General features: G+C 45.0%; 1 protein-coding gene across 48 annotated transcripts in view; it reads right to left on the reverse strand.

Moving 5' to 3' along the window:
- MACF1 (microtubule actin crosslinking factor 1) overlaps positions 1-26,542 on the reverse strand; it is a 323,887-nt gene that overhangs the window by 60,301 nt on the left and 237,044 nt on the right. For 47 of the 48 annotated variants that reach the window (XR_011436445.1, XR_011436446.1, XR_011436443.1 and 44 more), the window contains 2 exons: positions 24,954-25,449; positions 22,782-24,253 (listed from right to left, as the gene is read on the reverse strand). Coding sequence is in view for 44 of the 48 variants with exons in the window: in XM_070260384.1 (XP_070116485.1) it covers positions 22,782-24,253; positions 24,954-25,449 (1,968 nt within the window). In the remaining 4 variants the exon portion in view is untranslated. Of the gene's footprint in view, positions 1-921; positions 6,417-22,781; positions 24,254-24,953; positions 25,450-26,542 lie in introns of those variants that run through there. The other variant, XM_070260403.1, reaches the window with a different exon arrangement.

A 26,542-nucleotide genomic window follows, 5' to 3' on the forward strand; every position in this document is an offset into this window, starting at 1 on the left:
TGCTCAAGGATGTGAACACTGTTTCCAACAGTTTGCTAACACATTCTGTTTTATCAAATTAAGAACCTCAGCATCTGGGAGTTAAAGGAGACCCAGGAGGATATTTAGCCCAATTCCCTTATTTTTAAAGAAACAAGACGTCCAGGAAAGGAAAGTGACTTGCTTCAGGACACAAAATTTGACAAAATGACTAAAATGCCTCCATTTTTCATAAACATTATTACGCTTTATCCTGGCTTTAAGAAAAACACAGTTGTATTAAAAAGCTGTTATTCACACATCTATATATTGCTTTCACCCAACCTGCTTTGGTGAATTCTTTCAACTAGCCAACATTTCTATTTGAAAGGGAAAGGAGATGGACATTGACAGTGATTGAAATTTTATACGTTTGGTGCTTTACGTGGGTTATCTCATTTTATCCTCACAGGGTTCTGCCTTAACAATGAGGAAATTGGAGACTCAGGACATCCAACAAAATTTTTCCAGAGTGTTTAAGAAAGTATCTCAGCTCTCACTCCAAAGCCCACTTTCTAGTCTCCACCTGACTGCTGACATCACCGATCAATGGGCAGCCTCTTGATTTAGGAAAGAATATGCTCATTGCCAATTTCAAAAGCAGAATCATCCCTTCCTGCTAATCATCTTTTTCAAAATGTAAACCAACAGTTTATATCCCTGTTTTCTTTGGCCTTGGCTTATCTCTGAATAAAAAGAGAGCACAGTTATAAAGTTTTTCACCAGATATAAGTAAGATATATCTTCCCCATAAACTCAATAGAAACACCAGAAAAGCGCACAGGTCCCAAAGAAAACCAAAGAAAGGACTATCTGTGCTCTTTCTAATCTCCACCGAATCAGAGAACTTGCAAATTCACTTTATTCTCCAGATCCTTCCCCAACAAAATGAGCAACAATTACCTCATTTGAATTTAATCCATCAGTTGCAGCCAGAGGCACTTTCCCATGCAGCACTGTGCCAGTCACCTCTTTTATTCCAAATGCTGGGGAATCAAGGTCCTCCTTGATCCACATTCCAGCGGAGGAAGCCTCCTCTAGAACAGGAGTTCCTTCTGAGAATGGCACTGAATTAGTGTGGGCACTATCTCCCAGGATGGGTACGGCAGCAGGGAAAACTTCCTCCAGAGGAGGCGCTGCAGCAGCTGGGGCAGCAGGCCCTTCTGGGGTGGGCTTGCTAACAGCTGAGGGGGCTGGTTCATCTGGGCTGGGCACTGCAGCAGCGGGGGCAACAGGCTCCTCTGGGGGGGGCACTTTAACAGCGGGGGTGGTAGGCTCCTCTGCAGTGGGCACTCTAATAGCTGGGGTAGTAGGCTCCTCAAGAGTGGACACTGCAGCAGCTGGGATGGAAGGTTCCTCTGGGGTAGAGGCTGCAGGCTCCTCTAGGATGTCATCTCCTGTGGTGGAAACTGCAACAGCCAAAAGAGTCCTCTCTGAGGAGGGTTCTGCAAGCGCCGGTACGTGCTCTGTGACCGCCACTGCAGCAGCTGGAGCAGTCCCCTCTGGGGAGGACTCTGCAACAGCTGGTACGTGCTCTGTGACGGCCACTGCAGCAGCTGGAGCAGTCCCCTCTGGGGAGGGCTCTGCAACAGCTGGTACGTCCTCTATGATGGCCACTGCACCAGCTGGTACATCCTCTGTGACAGCCACTGCAGCAGCTGGAGCAGTCCCCTCTGGGGAGGGCTCTGCAACAGCTGGTACGTCCTCTATGATGGCCACTGCACCAGCTGGTACATCCTCTGTGACAGCCACTGCAGCAGCTGGAGCAGTCCCCTCTGGGGAGGACTCTGCAACAGCTGGTACGTCCTCTGTGACAGCCACTGCAGTAGCTGGAGCAGTTCCCTCTGGGGAGGACTCTGCAACAGCTGGTACATTCTCTGTGACGGCCACTGCAGCAGCTGGAGCAGTCCCCTCTGGGGAGGGTTCTGCGACAGCTGGTACGTCCTCTGTGACGGCCACTGCAGCAGCTGGAGCAGTCCCCTCTGGGGAGGGCTCTGCGACAGCTGGTACGTCCTCTGTGACGGCCACTGCAGCAGCTGGAGCAGTCCCCTCTGGGGAGGGCTCTGCGACAGCTGGTACGTCCTCTGTGACGGCCACTGCAGCAGCTGGAGCAGTCCCCTCTGGGGAGGGCTCTGCGACAGCTGGTACGTCCTCTGTGACGGCCACTGCAGCAGCTGGAGCAGTCCCCTCTGGGGAGGGCTCTGCGACAGCTGGTACATCCTCTGTCACGGCCATTGCAGCAGCTGGAGCTGTCCCCTCTGGGGATGGCTCTGCGACAGCTGGTACTTCCTCTGTGATGGCCACTGCAGCAGCTGGAGCAGTCCCCTCTGGGGAGGGCTCTGTGACAGCTGGTACATTCTCTGTGACGGCCACTGCAGCAGCTGGAGCAGTCCCCTCTGGGGAGGACTCTGCAATAGCCGGTACGTGCTCTGTGATGGCCACTGAAGCAGCTGGAGCAGTCCCCTCTGGGGAGGGCTCTGCAGCAACTGAAACAATCCTCTTAAAAGCAGGCACTGCAACAGGTGGGGTAGTAGCCCCCTCTGGGGCAGAGAATGCAGCAGCTGGGACATCCTCCCCTATGATAGCCACTGAAGCAACTGGCACGTCCTCCTCTGAGGAGGGCTCTGTAGCAGCAGCTACAGCAGTTCTCTCTGAGGCAGACACTGCAGCATCTGGGGCAGCATCTACAGTGGGCACTGCAGCAGTTGGGGCAGGCTTCTGTGGGACTGGTATCCATTCCTCCAAAACTGGTTCAGTATTACTAGCCTTGGTACCTTGTTCCTCCAGAAAAATATTTAGCAATGAATCTGAATCTCTCATTTCTGTCCCGCCTCCCTCCGAGGATGCTACATTCAGCTTTGGCTTTATATCATTCACAGTTTCCACTCCATCTCTGCTATGTCTCAGTCCTCCAACCAGCAGGTGCAGACTCAGAATCTCTGACTCTGGGGACTTCCTCTGGAGATCCTGGAAGATCTGTTCTGGGAAGTCTCTATGAAAATGTGCTGGGGCTCTGTCCTCCAAAACCCTGGCTTCATAACCCAGCTCTTGCGCCTCACCATTCTCATCACAAACTTTCTCCATGGACAATTCACAAGGGTCCACATGTCCCAAGGAAGTCAGACTGTTATTTTCTTGATTAATAGCCCCTTTCTCACTTCCCAAATGAATCTCATCTGTTAGTAAATGTGAATCATATGACAACACTTTTACTTCAGATCCTGAGGTAACATCTGTTAGTTCATAGCTAAAAGCAGAACTGAAGGGGACCCTCTCAACACACTCAACGTTCCCCTCAATTTGACTGCAGTCTACTTGGGACAAATTGCCATTTTCTTTGGCCAGTTCAGCTTCAAAGCCTGATGCATTTTCTTCATGAGAAGCCCTGCAATCAGAGTTGGACAATCCTTCTGGGTCCAGCTTTCCTGGTAACTCTAGATCAGCTGGGTGTCTGAACTTAAATTCCCCGGCAGTCTTGGGACTAAAAGGCACTTTTTCACACTCTTCCTCACTAACAGTAGAGGTGTCCCTCATGGTATCAGAGTGGGCAATAAGTTCCATAGCATTAGGCACCTGAGAAGAAGCCAGGGCACTAAAATATTCACAATCCAATTCAGTATCATAGTCCTTTACCCTCATATTTAAAAAGCCTACATGTTCCTTTTCCAAGGCAGCCTCTGGAAAATGACTAATTACAAGTGAATTTTCTGCATCCTGGGATGGGGCCAGCCCTTCAGAAGAGGCTTGATTCTCCAGCTCAACTAGAGGAGTTACTCCTTCTTCATATAAACACTCCTTTTCAAGTTCAAGAAATATCTGTACTGAATCTGTGTCAGAGAGCTGCTCTGAATCGACATGACCAACAGTACATTCTAAATCTGAAACAAGACCCTCTAGCCCCTGTGCAGGTCTGTTTTTCAGCTCACCTATAGCACTCTCACCTGTGACAACACAACTGTAATCAAGAGGTGTATCCTTGAGAACAGAAGGCAAATGGTCCTTAGCCGGCTGTGGGTCACCAGAGCAACCAATGTGACCAAGAGCTAGGTGGTCAAAAGTCCCCAGGACAGCAGCTGAGCAATCAACTTCATCCTCCACCACTGTTACAATGTTCACTTGTTCTCCTTCAAAAATACCTGCCAGGCTGCTCTTTTTCTCATCTGCCATTAGAGAAGTCTCTCCTCCCTCTGACAGTTTCTCTTCCTCCCACTCCTCCTCAGCCTCCATCATGATCCATCGCTCATCCTCCTCAAACTTTAGCTCAGACTCTGTTTTCTCTCTCAGGCTGGGAGTTACGAGAACATGCAATTCTGGATCCAACACCTCTTCACTCAGGCAAGGGGAGAGAGGTGGCATTTCCACAGTGCAAGTTGTGTCCCCAAGGGGGTGCTGCTTCTCGCTGAAGCCTCCCTTAGCCAAACTTTTCATGGCTCTGGGCCAGGTTGCACTTGAGAATCTGTGTTCCTGCATTACATCTGTGTTACCACTTGCTGCTGCAGCTTCTGATTCTAGAGGCTGGAATTCACGGGGAGAGCTCTCACTGTGCTGCTGAAATCTGAAGTCTTGGCAGTTTCCACTTAAGTTTTTCACATCCTGCACTTCTGGAATACCTATGGACTTGGACACATGTTCCAGAGTTACTGACTCTGACTGAGGTTCCCTGGAGTTCAAATGACCAGAACTTTCTGCTAATGCAGAACTGGACCCCTTCTTCTCTTGCAAGGAAGGATTTGAAGCACCAGCTTCTGAAACCTCACTGAGCGAAGCTTCCATCCTTTCTGCAAATTCTGGGAAATTGGGTGGCATGAAGGACTTCCATGATCTCCTGTTAACATTATCTTTGCGTTCTGCATTTGGTCGCCTTCTGGGTGGCACAGGTGCTGACTTCTGCACATCACTGCTTAGCTTTAGTGCATCAAATATTATTCTCTCATCCAGCTTTTTGCCTTCTGGTGCTCTGGATTCAAAAACGTTAGACGCTGCTCCTAACGTACCATTGCTGGATATAGTACTTCCCTCCATCTTTTCCATGGTGCTTTTTGAAGTCTGATTAAGCTTTGATCCCTGGTCAATTTGTTCATTTATCCTCATTGTATCATATATAGACCGCTGTGGAACATAGCAATCCTCTATATAGCCGTCCTCTTCCTCTCCTTTCCCCAGGCAGGTGGGGTTCTGCCTTAAACAGTCTGGCCTGCTGAGTGGCTTACCCATACTTTTTCAATCAAGATGAACCATCAACCTTTTAAAAGTTTTCCACAGGTTCCCCCAAAATGCATTCTGCATAAGTTAAAAATCCTTTTACATGTTCATAACCGCAAACCACCAATTGGATCTGCCCTTCAGAAAGGCCTGGAAATCCCACTTTGAAACCATTCTGGGAGAAGCTCTAAGAGGAACAGCTTTTTCCTCACAGGCTAGCAGCCTCATTGTTACAGACAGATAAATGGTATAATTTAATCAACACAAAATAATTCCTTGTATGGCTTCTGTTTTTTTTAAAGAGCACTGCTGTTTCTAATGCAGTCAGTAAAAAAAATCATCTGATACTGACAAGTCTTATTCAATATCTAGTTCCAATCACTTCTCACCGAAGCAGAGTTGGAAGCAGCGGATTTATACCGATTGTGTCCTTTAACAACAATGGCACAGCCTCTAGTCTTCAAGTATGGCCCAAGCTCCTAAGAATTCCTTTCATTTTATCCTCAGTTCCAGCCCTGGAGAGTCCAGCTGGTCTAAATTAGCCATTCGTCCTCCCTAGTTCGGGTGTTTGCATTTGAACTGGGCTGGTTGGCGGATATTCCTGCAACTTAAAACACAGGAAGTCCTTCGTTCGGGGCCAGCTTGGGGCTTCCTGTCTCCAAAACATCATGGCATTGTTGTGGCTCCCAGAACAGCCCTGCGCCGTGGCCGAAAAACAAGGCAAGCGGAGCTCCGCGCCGGGCCTTTCAGAGGCAGGCAGGCTGCAGGAGCGGCCGAGGGTCTCTTGGAAGGGCTCAGTCAGCGCGGCCCACTCCCCCGCGCCCTGATGCGCACCCCGAGGGCTAGGGTCGCCTCACCGCAGGCTGGCAGGTGGCTCCCGCTGCACCGGCCTCGGGTCCCGCGCTCAGGAAGTTAGTTTGTCCCTCCGGCAGCTGAGTCCCGCGTGCTGTGGGCGCCGCCTCCCCCGCCGCTGCCAGTCCCCGGCCCGCAGCCGCCGCGCCGTGGGCTGCATGTCAAGCAGCCGCCTCTATTCTCCGCCGCCGCCGGCCCCGCGGCCCCGCCGTCCTCCCCGCCCGCAGCTGTCACGGTCCCGGCATGCAAACTTCTGGCTGGGAACAAAAGGCTCTGCTCGGGCCGGGCGGGGGCGAGCCCTCCTCCCTCCGCCGCTAGGCCCGCTCATCCGCCGCTCGCTGGAAGTGCTCGGCTGGCGGGCGGCTCTCCTCCCCCTTCCCCGCGCCGCCCCGCCCCGCCCCGTCCTGCGCGGGCAGCCCCCCTGGAAGCCGGGAGCGGGAGCGCGACAGGAGAGCCAAGGGAGGGTGGAGGCGGAGCCGGGGCGGGGGGGCAGGGAAAAGGAGCGACCGGGGAGACTGGGAGGGGGCAGCGGAGAGGATTGGAGGCCGAGGCTCCGAAGGAGGGGCTTCGGCGCGGATCTGGGCGAGGGAGCCAGGGCGCCAACAGCAGGGCTCCCCGGGCCCACGCCCACCGAGCCCCGGGCCAGAGGGAAGGCCCCGCCCCCGAGAGGGCGAGAAGGGGGAGCGGTACCGCGCGAGCCGGGCTGCGCCGCGCAAATCCCCTGACAAAGGAAAGCCCCGCCCTCCTCCCGCTGGCCCGGCCTCCTGGTGCCCCCTCCGCATCCCGACCGGCTGGGCTCCCAACCCAGCCCAAGGGCGAGAGAACCCAGAAGGGGCGCCCCCGCCTCCCCCAACCAGCCGGTTCTGGCAAGGGCCACTCCGGGCCCCATCTGTCGGCAGGGTCTCGCTGGCTGCGGCGAGCCGCTTGCATCGCTCTCGGCTCCAGCTGTGCCGTCAAAGGCTGTCCCTAGTCCCTCCAATGTCATCTTTAGCGCGCCCCTGCCAGGCCCAAGAACACTCTAGCCGGCACTTTCCTGGTATCCGAAAGAATTTGGTCTCGCTCAGAGACCAAGTTATTAAACAAACTCTAGGCACCTTCTCCCTCTTCTCACATGTATCAGGTGTTGGTCCATTCTCCCACCAGGATTTCTCTGCCCACAGACCTGAGTGGTGTCAATGACTGAGGAATAGGTATGGAGGCGGGTGGAGATGTCGGCAGCAGTGCCCCACGCCCAAACACCTAGACTCCTTTATTGCTGTGCACATCCAAGGAAACTTGAACCTCCTTGGGTCCAGCTGAAAAGCATGAGCATTTCAAGACTGAAGACGGAAAATACTAGGGCAAGGTGGCCCACAATCCCGTCCACGGCTTTTTGGCTTTTAGAAAAGCCATCTAGTCACCTGGTAACTGTTAAACAGAGAAAGTACAAAGGGCAACCCAGGAAACTGTCCACGAGAGGCAGCTGCACTTCTGAAGGGCTGCAATACTCGGTTCCCTTTGTGATGGTCATTTTCTGATTTTATAAAGGAAAAAAAGTCTTAAAATTTCTGAATCTCTGTTGGACCATGTGGTCAATATAGATGGTAACACTTATAGAAAAGTTACTTCTATCCTTGACACAAACAGTAGCTGCAGCCAATAGTTGTGTACCAAGATCTGGCAGTGAAATCCTGAGCTGAGCCTTAGGCTTACTTGGGGAACCAGAGATGTCTTTGGCAAAAACGAGGTGTGGGCTGAAGTCTGTGATCAGAATTAAGTTAACCAAAAGACCTTTCACTGGGAAAATGTTTTATACTTCATTTCTCACTTCAAAAGAGGCTGCTGATCAATTCTGCCCACTCAAATCTGAAAGACTCTTTCCTCATGTGTAAACTGAAAGGGGGAGGGGACTGCAGGCTAGATTATGTTTTGACAGGCTTTCTAACTTTAATATTCTTTAGTTCTAAAACTTTTAAAGGAGCTGCCCCAGAACCCTGAGTCTTCCTGGTCCTATACTTCAAGACACTAAAACCCTCTCCTCTGAGGGGAACAGGAAAAACCAAGAATGTGTGACCTAGAGAAGGTTCCAGGCAATGTGAAGTATTTGAAGGGCTGGGATGTGGGAGGAAGGAAGCTTGTTCTGGATGTCTCCTTAAGAGGGCACGCTAAGATCCAAGGGCAGATTTTTAAACCAACGAAGAGTTTGCTCACAGCTATTCAAAGAACATGGTATTCCCTGAAGTGATGACTTTCCTGACCCTGTAGGTGTTTGAGCAGAAATTCAAACAATCAGTTGGCAGGATTTAGGGGAAACAGATTTATAAATCGTCTATCAGTTTGTTCAAGATGAATTTTAGGGTCCCTTCTAACTCTGACACACTGTGATCCTAAAGCTTGATCAGCTTACAGATCTGATACTTAACATTTCAGAGAATCCAGGTTTTAATTTCCTTTAATTATTCAGTACAACTGGAAAATCCCAGGGAAGGCAAGATCAATTTCACTAGCAAATCTCCCTGCCAAATATACTCACTTAAGTGTTCAGATATCATAACAGACTGTTTAGTGTGCCAGGGTTCCTCTGGTTGGAAGAATCTGAGGAATTCTGGCTCTGGACTAAGGGTGGGTGGTTATTCTATTATGAAGAATGATCTTGATGTGGAATCACAAACTTCATGGCCAGAAATTCCTTTCCTGTTTCCTCACCAAGTCAGGTGCCAATCAATTCAGTCTTTTCTTAATCCCTCCCCACACGTATCTACCTTATTCTTACCACTCTCGCCAATGCTCTGTATTATAATGTAAATAAATAAGTGGAACTTTTTGGCAACTATGAAGTTCAGATTCAAATTACTTATTAGCTTAAGTCGCACTTTCTGACTCAAGTGTTAGGATAATATTACAAAGAAACTTCTCAAAAGTTCAAACATAGCCTTACAGAAAGGATTACATAAAGTTGTCCAATCCCCCACCCACCCAAAAGCAGCAGCCCAAGAGTGTTTTGCTCCATTTTCATCATCAGTGTGTGTTCAGAAAGAAATCAAGAGAGGAAACACAAGGTCTCTTTCCTCCATGTCTTATTTTTTTATCTGTTCCTGAGCTTCTCCTTAGTTTTGGTATGTGGAACTCTGCCAGTAGCCATCTCAGTGACTGAAATAAATACCTGATACAGCTTTCAGCCTCTTGTTACCCTGATAGCTCCAACAAAAAAAGCATCTGTTCATTTCACATGCTGTGTGTAAACTTTTAAAAAGAGTACAGGGAGCTCCAGAGAACCTCTTTGGGTGCTTCTCCCATTCCTGTAACCACAAATATACGTGCTGAAGCCAGATTTCAAATTAGTTTCCAGTTTGTTGATTACAGAGTTCAAAGAATTCTCTCCTCATTTCGAAATTCCTAAGAACAGAATTGGTGTCAGATTTTCCTTCAGTGAACTTAGAAGAACAATCCTGGCCCTTCCTGCTGGCTTCCTAATTAAAGACAGCCGAGTGGAATCTCCTCGCACCCTAACACAGCACCCTTTCCAAGTTTTAGAACTGGCACTTTGCCTTTGCCTGCTCCAGACTTAAACTACCAGCCCCCTAAGGCAATCTGGAGACCCCAGATCCACACTTCCTCAGATTGCATAATGCCTTTTCATCCACCTCCCTCTCTTGGAGGATTAGTCCTGACTAGAGGAGGATACAGAAGACTGGTTGGATCTTGCACATTTTAAAGCTACAAAATGCCTTTCATCTTAGGCTCTCTAGGCTTTACAAGCATGTATTTAGTGGCAAGTGGAAACTCCACAGTATTAGTCTGTACCTGTTGGGCATCAGTCACTACCATTCTTCAGTGCTTTTATTTTATAAAGATGGCTACAGAGTGGCTCACTGAGCAACACAGCATGATGTGAAGCTTGTTTTAAATGGGAAACTAAGGATTTTGATGCTATTTGAGCTCTCATGTATTCCAGAACACATGAGAAAACTTTCCACACACTCTGCAGGAACTCTCATGACCCCTGTAAGCCCTTTCCTGCTTGTAGACTTTCCAAAAAACAGTGTATTAATCCCTCTTTTAGCCACTCACCAAGACACTAGTGATGACAAAAGCATGGGCTTTGCAAGTTAGAAAAGACCTGACAAAAGAGTTGGGGGAAGGAAGACGGGGGAACCAGGGAAAACTTTATGGAGGGATTCACATTTACTCATTAGGATTTGGATATGCAGAAATGGTGAAGACAAGGATTTCTTTTTTGCTGTTGTTGTTTTTGAGGAAGATTACCCCTGAACTAACTGCTGCCAATCCTCCTCTTTTTGCTGAGGAAGACTGGCCCTGAGCTAACATCCATGCCCATCTTCCTCTACTTTATATGTGGGACGCCTACCAGAGCATGGTGTGCCAAATGGTGCCACATCCGCACCTGGGATCCGAACCAGCGAACCCCAGGCTGCCGAGAAGCGGAACGTGCGAACTTAACCACTGGGCCAGCCCCAAGACAAGGATTTCTAAGTGAAAGGCTAGACGCAGGAAACCTAAAGAGGCAGGGACCCTAAAAGAAGCAAATTCAAAATCAGCGTGGCTTAAGTACAGGGTGTATAAAAGGGAAAAATGAGAGGTCAGAATGGTAAGTAGCTCAAGGCCAGTTCACCAAGGCCCTTGAATGCCAAGCAAGAATTTATGCTTTATTCAGAAAACCATTACTACATCAAGATTTACTTATTTAAACTTACCCAGGAGTCATGACAGTTATTGAGTAGTGTGTGGAAAGTTTCCTAAGAATTTGGAACTGTGTGCTCGTTCAGCTACCGTTTAATATATTACCTCATTTAAAAAATGCAAATCCTTAATTTATAAATGAAGTTTGGGGTGGTAAACTCACTTGTCCAAAGTAACACAGCTATTAAATACCCAGGCTCTCAAGATCTGAGCTTAGGTCTGCAGATATTGCATTGGTGTCAATCTGTATAGAATGTAAATTGTAGATGCAGTTACAAGGATTATACAGTTTAGGCCAGAGGTAACAACTTGGACTCGTGAAAATGAGGAAGGGACTGTGAAATGAGGAAGGGGCTCTGAAAGGAATTGTGGAGGCAGAATATCTGGATTTCACAAGTGACCAGATAGAAGGTAGAGGTGAGGGGGGGAAAATAAATGTAAAATTACGCTGTGGTATTACTCTTGGATTACTGAGGGCACAGCAGTACTATAAGACAGAAGAGGGGAGGAAGACAATAGGTGAAGAAGATAATACATTCAATTTAGAGCATACTGAGTGTGAAGTACTCAAAGGCTACCCATGTGGAGGTGTCCAGAAAGGCCTCGCACATACAAGATTGAAGTTCGGGGTAGAGATACAGATTTGGAGGCCTTCTTCCATCGAATAGAGAAGGGCTGGACATCCTAGGGTTAACTGTGGAGAGAGAAGAGGGCAGATGAGAGAATTTCAGGAACCACATGTTTGGGAGGTAGGAAGACAAACCAAAAAAGAAAGAAAAGCAGTCAGAGAAGAGAATGGAGAGAGTACAATGTCAGGAAAGTAAATGGACAGGAGGGCTTTAAGAAAGGAGATAGGATGTTAAATGCTGCATAATGAATGAGGAGGACAATGAGTTAGACAAGGCCACTAGACTCGGCAGCTAGGAAGACAGCGAATACGTCTAAGAGAACAGTTGCAGCGCAGTGTGGGGGTTGGATCAGATTATAGGGAGTTAAGGATAAGCAGTGGTGAGAAAGTAAGTATTGGTCCCCCCTTCTTCTTGAGGCTCTGTGCTTTCGGCTTCCATGACACTGTGCTATCCTGATGCTACCTTTCTAACCAGTCCTTCTTTGTCTCTTTGGGCTCCTCTACCTGTCTTCTTAAGCCAAGCAATTTCACAAGGTGTATCCTTGATTCTTTTCATTTGTTCAACAAATAGTTATGGGGTCTACTATGCGCCCTAAACTATGCCAGGCACTAAGGGAGAGAGTGATGAGGAAGACATGGTCAGGAGCCAGCATTCTAGTAGGGGAGACATTCATTTTAATTTAATTGTGGTAAGTTCTCTGAAAGAAGAGCAAACAGTGCTATGAGAGCCTGGGTCAAGGCGCGTGATGTGCCCAGAGGTTCAGGGGAGACTTTCCTGAGTAGTGACCATGTGGGCTTTCATTTGGGACTCAGAGTAGTCTTTCCAGTTCCAGGGTTGCATGACTTCACAACTTTCACAAATTAACAACTTCACAAAGTTGCTCGGCTATTTCTATGAAACAGGTCCCTGGGTTGAATCTCCAAGGAATTTTGCTGTAGGAGTCCTCTCTCCAATATTAGAAAAGGAGGTAGAATAAATATTATAGAGGGAAGAGATTTCTGCAAACTGTCTCTTTCATTTTGTGACTAAAGCAGTTCTTATCATTGATTACAAACAACAACCTAGGTTTGAATTTAAAGAATTAGACCAAAATTAGAGCTCTTACTTTGGGAGTGAATTGAAAGATGACAGAGATATTAAAATGGTTCAGTTGAATGGATGCAATAAATTCAACATGAATTCTTATCATCTTCTTCCCTTGACTCATATATGCATGTAACCAAATATTAGAGACACGTATTTGCTGAAACTGTGAAGAATTAAAGCTTTCCTGTAAAACATCTTGATCTGGTATATATGCTTGGCGGAGAGATTAATTATATCTGTGTTTTTAAGCTGCTTTCCTCTGAAATTAAGCCGATACTTTTTTCCCTCACATTTCAATGTTTTAATTAAAGATTGATTAATATTAAGAGGTATCACTCCCAAAGATGCTGCCTTGGTAGTCGCCAATGTATGGCAACAAAGGAAGATAAGATGGTGTATGTTAAAAGCTAATTAGGCCAAGGACCCTGAGATCATTAAAGCTGATCTGATGGGTAACTCTGAGTAACTGGAGAAGTCACTGAGCTGATAATGGCTTCTGGTTAATTCTGGTTAATGATAGGAAAATAACACTGATTTGTAGAGCACATAAACCAAGGTCAAAATGGTCTCAGAGAAACTTGCTGGTTGTGGGATCTGATATAAATTAATAAATTAATAAATACACATGTATATGTATGTATGTGTATATATATAATACTTAAAGCTGTATTAAGGAGTCATGACCTAAACCCACCTATGTATTGCTGCTCTAGGGTTAGAAACAAGCTCCGGACTTGTTCCCCACCAAAACTGCTGAGGAAGGCTGTTTGTCCATCCATTTGTTTCACTGCTGTCATCAAACTAATTTTACCTTATCTTCATAATTTCCATTTTTCCAAGAGGAAAAATCTAATCTGGTGCTTGGGCTTAGATCAAGTCTTCCGGAGAATGATCATCCTCAAGCATAAAGGGCATAACTTTTCTCATTAAAAAGATTTCATAATATTCTAATTTGTATGTCTGGATAAACTTTTTTAAATAAAAGGATATTATAATTTATTGAGCACTTAATATATGCCTAGTGCTTTCATCTACATCACTTCATTTAATTCTCATAAAACCCCTAAAGGTGTGATTTACCATCGTTCACATTTTATAGGTGAAATAACTATACAGAGAGGTTAAATGATTTCCCCCAAGGTCACTCAGCTAGTAAATGACAGAGTCAGAATTCAAAGCTGCATGTTTCTGACTCAAACTCCTATTCAATTCTTTTCACCACACCAAACTGAATGAAGTATGAGGATTTTGTTTAACTGTCAACTAGTTGAGTAAATGACAGTGACTCTAAAGTGACAGGTAACTACAAGACGATATTTCAGAATCTGGCTTTCTTCAAGTGCATCTAAAGTAGCAAATTTCTTTCTTAGTTTTGCTTTGTTCAGGCTAACACTGACAAGAAATTACGTTCCTTTAACATAAGCTAACTGTTAGAGAAGGAAGAGAGCCCAGAGGCAAGATGGAGAAGTGAGGAATCCAGACTAGGATTAGAATTTCTCAGGACACCAAGGATATCTCTCTCAAGTGTTGCAGAGTAGACAGCATTTTGAATCCTAAGGCTTACATGGCTTATGAGAAATAAAGAGCATTCATCCAATCAGTCAAATAGTCACAAATCTCCAACTACGTATATGCCAACATGCTAACTACCTTGAGAGACACAAAAATGGATTTATTGAGGTGAGAAATAGGACAAATATATATAATCAGAAAGCACCAACATTAAGCAGTAAATGATGAAGGCCAAATGAGTTACACATATTAAGTGATTTAAGAAAATAGAAGTAGTGAGCTGGGGGGATCAAGAAGGTTTTGTGGAGAAATGGGACTTGAACTAAGCCTTCAGGTATGGGTAGAAATCAAACAGGTAAAATGAATAAGGAGTGTTTGGGATAAGTGGATGGAACGGATAGTCTATATTGGAAATAAGACTGGAAAGATAATGGGAATCAAAAATGTAGTTTCCAAGACTGGGGAAGGAAAAGATGGAGGCACAGTTTTAGACCAGTTCTGAAGGATGCCACCATTTAATCCATCAGATCAGATGGCTCCTGCATTGATCTGGGGCAAGGACAAACACTCACAGAAAGAAGGGTGAATACAGACAGAAGCTAAGGGAAAACCATGTTGGAGGCCCAAGTTTTAGAAGGCTACAGCATAATTTATGTCTGTTTTTTCTGTGGGAACCATGTGCGTACACGCTGGCTGTCCAATCACACTAGCTCTCTGCATTCCTAACAGAGGATCCTTTGTTCCAAACAGCAAGGCTCAACAGAGACAGAGTCTGATAAAATCACACCAAGATCAGTACTCCCAGCTGGTGCAGGGGATGATGCCGTTCCAGAACACACCCTACAGGAAGCAGCTTGAGATACACAGCTGACTGACTTCCACAGCAGGAGCCTTGTGGCAGGGTAGGGTGGGGACTGGTCAAGCATGGAGAGAATTCTTTAGCCACTGACTCAAATTAGTTGACCAAGATCCTGACTTTATCTAACGCATCTGTATAAGTCACTCTTGGAACCAACTCTATTTCCTAACTAAATTTTGAAAAAAGCTTCCACCAGGAAGCTTCCCCAGGTGGTGGAACTATTTCATGAGTTAACTCTTACTTGTCATGGAATCTAAAGAGAGCAAAATATTAAACTCCTCATCCTGCTAGAAACGAGCTGAATAATCCTTTGGTGTAAGGGGCCATCCTGTGTACTATAGGATGTTTAGCAGCACCCACGAGATGCCAGTAGCAGCTCCCCCCGGTTGTGAAAATAAAAAATGTCTCTGGACATTGTCAAATGTCCCCAAGGGGCAAAACTGCTTACCTTTTGAGAACCACTGGTCAAACATGAGCTTTGGTGCCAAATAGACCTTTCCAGTCCCAGCTCTAACATTTACATGCTATTTGGCTTGAACAAGTTACTTTAACATCTTCAAGTCTCAGTTTTCTTATCTGCAAATGGAATTTTAAATGTCTGACTTATGGGGGGGGGGGGTTTAGGATTATAGTCATTTAGATTTAGGTCTCTCACTGCACTCATACTACAACACAACCACTGCAATTCTCTGTGTCTTTTTGCCATACTATACTGTTAACTAGAGACTATCTGAGACCCCAGCACCCACCACAAGGACTGGCACAGAGCAAGTGCCCATTACGAATGGACTGAAAGGACTATGAAGCCCCTTCCCCTTCACCCCGACACAGGGATCCATGCACCACCACCATGTAGCCCTTATTGTCATTGCCCTGTGGACAAAGATGTGAAAGGTCCACATTCAAATCACAATATTGGTGGTAGGAAAACAGCTTGTAAAGGCCTAGGGAATAAGTGTATCCCATTAATCTTCCAGTCAATAATAGAGACTGGTATTTGAAAAGTGCTCGGTGGTGGCAGTGGCAAAGTATTAAGGAAGGTGGGGAGGGAGCACATTCTCCCCATAGCTAGGTTTTTCCAACCAGGACAGCTGAGACTGGGGAAGAATTCATCTGGCAGGAGAAAGCCCTTTGGTGCCGTGATGCTTTGGTGCAGTGACCTGACACGACTCCCTGTGGGACTGATTTTGTTCCTGGTGAACCAACCAACTCTAACAATGCAATGCCCTTCAAAGCATTTCCTCACACCTCCCAGAGGCTCACAGCTGACAGCTCCTGTGTCAGACAGCTGGCTTGAAAGTACCTGGGATTTTCCTGAAGCTCAGGACTAGGCTAAGGCTGAGACCACTTACCGTGCATTTCTAGACACAGCGAGAGAAAGAGGCCTGTTCTGCAAGTCTGTGCTTATCTCAACCATGTTCACTAATCAAATACTTCAACACAATAAACACATGTTCTGCATAGGGTAAATTCTAGTTTTTCTAGAAACATATTTTTCTTCCTTCTTGTACAAAATCATATATGATGAATCTTAGTTGCAAATGCTGACACTGTATGCGAAGAATTTCAGTAAACTCAAACTGCTCAGTCCTTTATTCTGATTGAGGATATATCCATTTGTTGCTTGAAAATCTTTCCTTGCTATCACAATTTCCAGACAGATTTTTGTGAAATCCATCAACGCTTTCTGGACGACCTTCCATTTGATTTTACTACCTTTGCTGAGGCATGAGGCTCCTTTAGGATGATGTAACAGCTGCAATCTTGGGATTTTGCTTGTGATGCTGATATTTAAATACTAATGGCAATACTTTAAAATGCAGCTGGAAAAAGTTCAACGTGAAGCAAATTTAAAGGCCTTCAAGGCTCCTTCACTTTCTCCCCACCCTGTTGCTACAGTGAGGGTGGAGAGGATTATTACAGAGCACTGGAATTCTTTGCAGGGTGGGGTGGGAGGGGGGTCACATAAGGGTTATAAATACCAGCAGCGGAACTGTGAGCTCCTGGGCTCTGCGCTAGGAGAACAACTGACAGACCATAGTCTCCCCTTAAAGGCACAGAACAAGGAAGCTCCCTGAGGTATTTCCATAAAGGCAGTTCCTCTTCTCTTTAGAAATACATCATCAACCAAACACCTGCGTCAACAGCTCTACACAAAACAAGCTGCAGATGCCAGGGAAAGTGACCAGGAGATTTTAAACCAGGCACAGATTAGCACTAGGAGAAACAAAGACTCCAGGGCCTGGCCTAAAGGAAGGCTGACTTAGAGGCAGTTGTTGCTACCACACAGTCACAATCACATGGTCAGAAGGCTGCTTGCTACATAAACATTTAACTTAATCGACAAGCACCTTTTCCAACTGAATCCTAAGTTTCCCACATACAGGTGGCAATTTTTTTCTAGGGCAGTGGTTCCAGGGGACATTTGGCAACATCTACAGACATTTTTGGTTGCCACACTGGGGAAGGGCTGCTACTGGCATCTAGTGGGTAGAGATCAGGGATGCTACTAAACATCTTACAATGCACAGGACACTGTCCACAACAAAGAATTATGCAGCCCCAAAGGTCAAGAGTGCCGAGGTTGAGAATGTTCTAAGGCATTCTCTCTACTTCACTGGACCCTAGTATTTCCTACTGGAGTAATCTTGTTTAGGGAAGAAAGAAAAAAAACCAAGGGGTCAGCCTGGTGGCATAGTGGTTGGGTTTGCACGCTCCACTTTGGTGGCCCAGGGTTTGCAGGTGTGGATCCCAGGCATGGACCTATGCACTGCTCATTGGGCCATGCTGTGGTGGTGACCCACATACAAAGTAAAGGAAGACTGGCACAGATGTTAGCTCAATGACAGTCTTCCTCAAGCAAAAAGAGGAAGATTGGCAACAGATGTTAGCCCATGGCCAAACTTCCTCACCAAAAAAGAAAAACCAAGACAGAGCAAGGGCCAGCACAAAGTGGGGCTGGGGGTGGGGGTGCCTACTCAACTTATCTTGGCTGCTGTAAAGCTGGAGATACCTAATCCTCCAGGTGACAGACAGGTCATATCAAGTGTGATTTCCTTTCTCTCCAAGGGCAGATAGATAATGCTGACCTCATTTGTTTTATTCTCTAGTGACTCTAACTGGCAAAACTGTAGATGGGCTGACACTGTCTTTGTAATTATTTGAAAGGAAGGAGTAAGTATCTATGTGCAAATTTGCGGTCTCTCAGCTTCATGTCAGGCCCTGTCTTCCAAGAGTTTTCACAAGTGCCATAGGGAAGCCTAAGCTTGCTTACCATGAGGGAGAAAATCAAAAGAAGAGGTTTACAGGGCTTTCTTGTTCTGGCTTCATATTCATAGTAGGATACTGAGGCGTCTAGACAGAAGCTGCAAGTGTATGCAGCCCCTGACCCTGGGCTCTACTCAACCTGCATGAGGACTGAGAACAGTGCTAAGGAAGCCTGCTGACTCACCTATATCCCACCAGCCCAGCCTCAAACACAAAGAAGGAAAAGACCCACTGGCTTGCATACTTCAAGTGTACCATTAGATGAGGTGAACCTTTGTGAAACCTACTTACTATAAAAAGGTTTCCATTTTCCCCACTTGTTCTTTCTACCTCATCACTGAGTAGAGTGCCAAGTCTGAAGCCTAGCCTGAACACCTAGTAAATATAAATATATACGAAATACGGAATGCAAGAGGTGCATCCAGGTTTCTTGTTACTGCCCACCAGTATGATGCCAAAACCACCACAAGCTTCCTGACTGAGAGGCCAGCGTGGTTCATGAGGGGGGTGCAAAGGAGAGGCCGGTTTAAGACTCAGAAAGACCTCAATCCTTGACTACAAAACCCACATAGGGAATTTCAAAATGAGGAAAGCCTCTTGTTATTATGAGACTTAATAGATTTCTTCTCTAAATTTCCAGTCATTTTCTACCCTTCCCAGGAAAGTCACCCTGGGGCAATTCTTTGGCTTAAGTTTCAGTGAAATAAAGGTCCCTCCTTTCTTGTTTGTCTCCTGTTATGTACATTCAATTCCTTTTCCTCAATAATCAGAGACTCTCTTGTTCAGGAAAACGGAATTTCCTGAACAGATTAGCCAAAGTCTTTTCCTTCCAATTTTCTGAAAACATGCTCAATATTCTCATTTGTGATTTCAGGAATGGCTTCTTCTTTTCTGCTTCCAACAGAGAGCTGAACCCAGTAAAGCACCTAACTCAGGAAGGTTTGAGGTCTTTGCCTGTTAGAGTGAGAAAGGACTCTCTTCCATTCCCATCTGATAGATCCTCACTGGCTGACCAGATTCTATCAATTATTCAGAAGTAATCGAGGGAAAAGCCTCTTCTAGGAATGATGACTTTCAGTTTTTCACATTTATTTAAGGAGGAAACAATTCTTCCCACAGGCTAAATGCTTTTCCACGCATTTATCAGCACTACTGCACTGTCCCAAGTCCGCCTGGGCTTCTCCACAGATTTGACTCATCTGTTTATTCTGACCATACCCAGCAGAGTTTTAGCTAGGTCAAAGCAGAACCACATTCCTGTCTCACAGATTCATATCCTCTTCTCTTCACCGGATTCTGTGCTGAGAGCGTGATCTCATTATGAAAAGAAAAGAGCTGAAAAGTTAACCCTAATGCTGTTTCTTAATATTTATTTTCAACTCTGTTTTTTCCTTATTAAAAACAATTTGAATCTGAAAGCAGACTCACATTTTACAAATCTGGTCTGCTGCTGGTGAGAGGGAAGATTAATCTACTGCTGGATTATAGAACACATTAACCCAGGAACTCAACACTCAAAACATGAAAATGACTCAGTCCTCAGAATGGGTCCCAAAAGACCTTTCTCTTACTCAGCCTCAAGGGGACTGTGGAACTGTCCACAGAGCTTTTCCCCTCTTATTGTTTTCACTTCCCATGAGCTCAGCATGAGCTAAGCTAGGAGTATGCTCTTCCCCTTCTGACCAAAGACCTTTGCTGAGGGGAGGCAAAAATTCTTCCCAAAGCCTTTGACTTTATAAGATGGACCTACAGAACCAGACTTCTGATCTGCACCCCCAACTTGAAGAGAATACACACAGGGCACACAACTTCACCACCCTCCCTCTCTCACTCTTCTAATCTTGCCTTGTCAACACCAGGCCCCTGCAGATAAACACACTCTGCAGGTGACCAGCTGATCAGTGTCTCGTCCCAGCCTTTACCTCCCATTGCTGGTAGGAGGCTTATTCTTAGAAATCAGTGAAACAAGTCTACTACCACAAGCAACCAAGCAGCTACTGAACTCTGAATGCTACTAGGATACAAATAAAACATGGTAATGTCCAATCATTTCTTAAAATCTTCCAGAAACATCAAAATTCAGAATATCTCTAGAAACCAAGGATCAAGTGAAAAGTAAATGATTACTTGTCCTCAAATCCAAACACTATATATGCCTGCTTGTGAACTCTTTTTTATATTCTAGTTCATATGTAATGCAATTTTAACAGGTCTGTTTACTTCATTTTCTAGCTCACTGAAGATTAGAAGGAAAAGATAGACTGCTAAAGGCAGACCTAGTCACAGCAGTGACAAGTAATAGCAGTAAGAAATAATACCTGATATCAGGGTAACAGGGAAAAAAAAGAAACTAGACCTCCACCCTATATATACAAACCTCCAATCCAATCAGTACGACAACGTAGAGGCCCAAAACAAGAGCTTCAATACAGAATTCAAACTGCACAGTCATTTAGGAACATCTAAACAAAGCAGCCCCAAATGTCTCTAATTTCCTTGAGGATATCACCATAGTAGAAAATAGTATAATCTTTTCAGTAATGCTAACCTGCACTCACACACACACACAAAATAAATCATGCACAATATAGTATTTGGAAAATTAGGCAAACAAAATTTAAAATAATTCCCATATAAACCAGAATCTAGTTTGATAAAACTATTTTGGAGCATAAAAGGATAAGCTTCAGTTTACTAAGAAATTCATTTAGTTAGTTAGACAGTTAATTCTAAGTAACCTGGATCCAAGTAAGTTGGATAAACAAAGCGTGCCTGTAGAAGAGAGGCTCTGCTTTCGAGGACTTACAATGGAAGAGGAAAGAAAAGTGTACACAGTGAAGCAGGGAAGGCCACTCCGCCACTGGAATAGAGGTGTGGCAGTTCCTAAGAGCAACACACGTGAGCTCATGGGTGTGAATTTTCTCTACCTACACTTTCCTTATTTGGGTGCCTCAAGAAATACGATGACTTGTGTTGTTCCAAACTGCACTATCTCCAAACACAGTTAGGGGCGTCCAGCCAACGTTTCACTTTCATGCTGGACATTCCCTAAGCTAGAGGGGCCCTTCTGAAACAGCCACCTTTCTGCACCTGGATCTCGTCTACAAATCTGTGACCTTTCTCGGGACCAGATGGCTCTGACCTGGTGACAATACCATCTCTCCATCTATGTTTTTAACAGAAAGAATCCTGACAGGCAGGGGCCCTGAGAGAACAAATTAAGTCTAATGGCAGGACTGTGAACTGTGTAAGTGGGACTAATGAACACTAGTGATGGAAATAAAGTGCTGGAAGTATCCTTTCCAAATCTACTCCATGCACCAAGAAGGACACAGCAGCAGAGAGGCCTTCACAGTGGAGTGAGGCACTTCTAGGTATTTACAAAAAAGGGAACTCTTAGGGTGAAAGGCTCATGCAGTGAGAGCCAAGACCCAACAGACAGTCCTAAGAGTTCCAAGCCCCTGACCTGGCAAATTTGCACTTTTGAGTCAACTCCTCTCATCTTCCCCAGTTGTTTTAATTTAGACACACAAAATCTCAGGACTGGAAATTCTGACTCAGGCAAAGGATTAAAACATTTTCAACTAAGGTAGCACTTCTCACACTCTCCTGTAGGTAGCAAACTTGGACTCTTGAGGAGTCTGAGGTGTTAGTCTTAAGCACTACTTGCTGTAAGTGCAAAATTTCTTTTTTTTCAGATTTTATTTTTCCTTTTTCTCCCCAAAGCCCCCCGGTACATAGTTGCATATTTTTAGTTGTGGGTCCTTCTACATGTGGCATGTGGGACACCGCCTCAGCATGACTTGATGAACGGTGCCATGTCCACACCCAGGATCTGAAATGGCGAGACCCTGGGCCGCTGAAGCAGAGTGTGCGAACTTAACCACTCGGCCACGGGGCCGGCCCCCCAAATTTCTTTGAAGTGTCACGTTTTATCTTAATAATTCATGAGAATTTTGCATTTTATTTCATAATACATCGATAAGACATCAATAATATTCCCTCGAAATCTGTGAAAAAAATCAAGATTTTGGGGGCTGCCGCGGTTAAGTTCGTATGTTCCACTTAGGTGGCCCAGGACTCACTGGTTCAGACCCCAGATGTGGACATGGCACCGCTTGGCAAGCCATACTGTGGTAGGCATCCCACATATAAAGTAGAGGAAGATGGGCATGGATGTTAGCTCAGGGCCAGTCTTCCTCAGCAAAAAAAGAGGTGGATTGGCAGCAGATGTTAGATCAGGGCTAATCTTCCTCAAAAAAAAAAATCAAGACTTTGGGAAGATGAGCCCAGGTTTATCTTACAGCTTCTCATACCTCAATTTGAAAAACAGGGACCTGAAGAAACATTCACTGCTGTTACAAAAATCAGTTAATTTGAAACTCAAGAAATCACAAGAAGGGATTCTTAGAGTAAAAGACAAGGTTTGGACATTTCTTTCTATACCCTTAATTGGTTATAAACACTGAAATAAATTACAATAGCAAAATGTTCAAACCAGTTGCTCAGAAGTCCAAGAGACTGTTTAGTCTCCAGTGTGTTTTGATGGTGGTGGAAGTGAGACTAATGAAACCAGGGACAGAAGTTAAGATGCATACTCAATTGGTTTCCAAGTTACAAGAAAAGAAACATACACATTAGATGGAAAAAGATTTAAAAGCAAGGGCAAGACTTACTTTAAAGTCTGCTAATTGTTGGTTGATGATATCCACTTCAGTCCCCACTACCCACTGGAGGGCCTCTCCCTCCTCTGCTGCTGTGGTCATGTCATTGAGTACTTTCAATTTCCTATAGAAGTCCTCCACACGGTCCAGCGTCAGCTCTAGCTGTTCCTGACGAGCTTTACTCCTCTCTGTCAGTTTGCCACACTGTTTGTTCAGGGCTTCTAGCTCCCTCTTGAGACCTAACAAGTCCAGAGTCCCGTCTTCCTCCAGCATTTGTCGGCACTCTGCTTCAGAGGCCTCTATGTCTAACTTGAGGACTTGAATTTTGTTAAGGAACTGCCTTACATCCTCAATTTGGGACTGGAGACTGTCAGTGTCTCTGCCGATAGCACTCATGCCATCTAGCTCATCATCCAAGTCTGCCAATTGAGAAAACATTTCTCGGACTCGGCAGTGGAACTGGCCAATCCCCTCCAGCTTGTTTTCCATTGTCATGCAACTACTGTTCACTCTTTGCTTCACTTCTAGGAACTCTTGCTGGGTGACCTCAGCTTGATGTAGAAGCTGGGAAGCATCAGATCCATCTGGAGCATCTTCTACCAGGCCCCGAGTGAAGTTCCTCAAATAGTCTACCTGAGGCTCCAGGGTCTGCAGCACTTCCTGCTGAGCTCTTAGCTTCTCTAGGTTCTTGTTGCTACAGGCTTGAGAGCCTAGAGCATCAAAGATCTCAAGTTGGTGTTTGGCCCCTTCAACCTTCTTTTCAATATTCTTAAAGCTTTCCTGGAACTCCTTGAGCCTCTGGGTCATTTCTTCAAGTGACCCTGTTTTGGCCTGTAGCTCTTCTGTAATGGAATCCATGTTCTGGTTGATTCCAGCCTTCTCGTCCCGGATATCATCCTCATCCGTTTCTGAAGAATTGATCAGAATGTCAGCAGCACTGTTCAGTATTTCTAGCAGGGAGCGGCGCTTTTCTACCTCACTCAGCATAGCCTTTGATCTCAGGAGACTGGACTCTAGCTGCACTGGATCCAGAGTGACTCGCAAGTCAGACATCTTGGCCTTACAATCTTCTATCCATGGCATAAGGTCTTCCACATGCCACTGATATTTCTGAGCTTTCTGCATACAGTCCTTGAGCCTAGATTGTCTGTCTGCAGTTTTTTTACTAAGCTCTTCCCAATGGTTTTTGAGTTCAACCAACTGGTTTTGTAAAGTTTTTTTCTCTTCTCCAGGAGGTACAGAAAGAAGCAGAGACTCTCCTTCAGTCACAATCACTTCATAGGAACCACTGTGTTGGTTAAGGCTTTTCTGAAACTCTTCATTCTCCTGTAGCTGAGACTGTAGCCGCTCCAATTTTGCAGAAATTGGGCAGTTTTTTGCTTGCTGGCTTTGTTTGTCATCCAACCAGGTTCTCAGCTCATCAAACATTTGCTGAAACTGCTGGGTGCTGGCAAGAGCTGCCTGGAGTCTGTTCATGCGATCAGCTGAAATGAGAAAATCAGATTTAAATCAATCAAGTCTGAACATGGCACTTAAAATGTTTGCTGACGGTATATGTGCTAATCATAGGCAAAGGAAACTAACATTAATCGAGGGCCTACCATAAAAGAAGCACATAGCTAGGCTCCTTCATATACTATATGTTATTTAATACTCACGTCAACCTTGTAAGGTGATCTGAGTAACAAAAGTAAACTTTTACCTTTAAGTTGGTAAAAAGACATAGATATTTCTAGAAAAAGAGGAACGAATTAATAACAAAATTTTTCTCGTACAAGGCCATCATAAGAAGACCAGAACATGTTCTAATTTCGTATATATGGTATATGTGTGTGTGTATGCGCCTGGTATAAAGAAAATAAGTGAGTATCAGTGAAAGTATGTGTGTAACTCCACCTATACGTACATCTATGAGCATAAATTTCTACCTACTTGCCGACTTTATATTAGTACTCTTATCTCTAGGATTATGCTATGTAAAGAGTCACATATTGTTACTGCCCAATCAATGTGTAATAACCACAGCAGTTTTTACTGTAGCCTGGACAAAGGGATAGAGTAATAATATTCCGAGTCCCAAGATTACTTCAGAGTCACCCTAGATTCTTGGGACTACCACTAACCCACTTCTTTTTTTGGCTTGCCACTAATAATGGCAGCAGTGTGTTCCTCACCCCAACTCACCTGCAAGGTCTTCTAAACCTTGGAGAGGCAGGGCAACTGTCTCCAAACGCTTCTTCAGTTCATCCTTGAGGTACTGCTCACCAATGAGCACTGAAAGTTCATCGCAGAGTGTCTGCGCCTCGTTAATCTCGTGGTCCAATTGTTCCACATCAGATCGAATCTCACTGGTCTCCTCCAATTGCTGCTTCACAGCCTCAGGTTGGGTGCTGATGGCTGACTGGCCACTCAGTCGCTGTCCAACTGCCTTCACCTTCTCTGATAAGTCCTGGAGCAGTTCCTGGTACTGAGTGCTTTTGACAATAGCTTGGTCAATTTGGCTGGAACGGGAATTAAGTTTGTCAGTCAGCTCAATCCACTTCTGAGTGATGCTCTGGAGTTCCTTCTGTACTTGGCTGGTGGATGGAGAGATATCTCCAGGGCCTGTTAAGATGCCCTGAGCTGCCTCTTTCAGCTGCTCATGCTGTTGCCTGCGTGCTTCAAATTCCTTCAGCATAAACTGTAATAGAAATGACACCAAGATGTTTAAAGAGAAAAGACAGACCTAAAAACAGTGTCAAAACAAAAACCAATTTTGGGTTGTGCCAAGTAGTGCCAATTCCTTTTGAAACTAAATCAGAAAACTCCAAGAACCAGAGTACTAGGAAAACGTAGTATCACTTTTAACAATTGCTTAACGAAAATTTGTTTTGCAAGAATCAATGATTGTGTCTACTTTCTTTCTTTTCTCCTTTGTCCTATACTGTTTCAACATTAGTTACTAAGATTAGCCTTGGTTGGGAAACCAAAGTTTGTTTTCTGGATTGGCACTTATCAGCTTTGCCAGGCAAAACCCAGGCCTCTGAATTGGGTGTCTGGGACCCTTGGTTCCAGAGCCAGCTATATTACCGGCTGGGCTTGTCATTTCAGCTCTCAATACCTCTGTTTTTTTTAGTTTCATTCTCAGAATTCCACCAGCACATACAATCTGTACATTACAATACAGCGCAATTAGATAATGAGCTTCTTTAAAGCAAGTACCATGACTTTTTACTCTTTTCTATCCACTGCTTCACTCAACAAAGAAGATTGCTTACAGGCTCTGGAGTCAGATTGTGTGGGTTAAAATGCTGACTCTATCACTCACTAGCTGTATAAACTTAGGCAAGTTTTTAAAAGTTATCCAAATCTCAGCTTCCTCATCTGTAAAATGATGATAGTAAAGGATTTATCTTGGCTGTTGTATGGATTAAATAAGAAAATTTATGGAAAGTACTCAGCACTTATGCTATACAAAAATAAATAAGACATGACCTCAAGGAAAAACAGATGTGTAAAAAATGAACAATAATAGAATGTAGCAAAAGTAAAAATGATAAAACATTGATATGAACACAGAACTGTGAAAGCAAGGAGTGAAGATGATTAACTCTGCAGGGGATGACAATAGTAGAAGAGAGAAATCAGGAAAGGCTTCACAGAGGACACAATAAAAAATATGTAGGAGCTTTCCAAGAGAGCAGAGAGTACGCCTGGTTCAGGGTGAGGGCCTATGATTAGCAAAGGCACAGAGCTGTATGAGTGTGGGGTGTTTGGGAAAGAACACATTATCT

Source organism: Equus caballus, chromosome 2 (genome assembly GCF_041296265.1).
Source record: "Equus caballus isolate H_3958 breed thoroughbred chromosome 2, TB-T2T, whole genome shotgun sequence".
Lineage (NCBI taxonomy): Eukaryota > Metazoa > Chordata > Mammalia > Perissodactyla > Equidae > Equus > Equus caballus.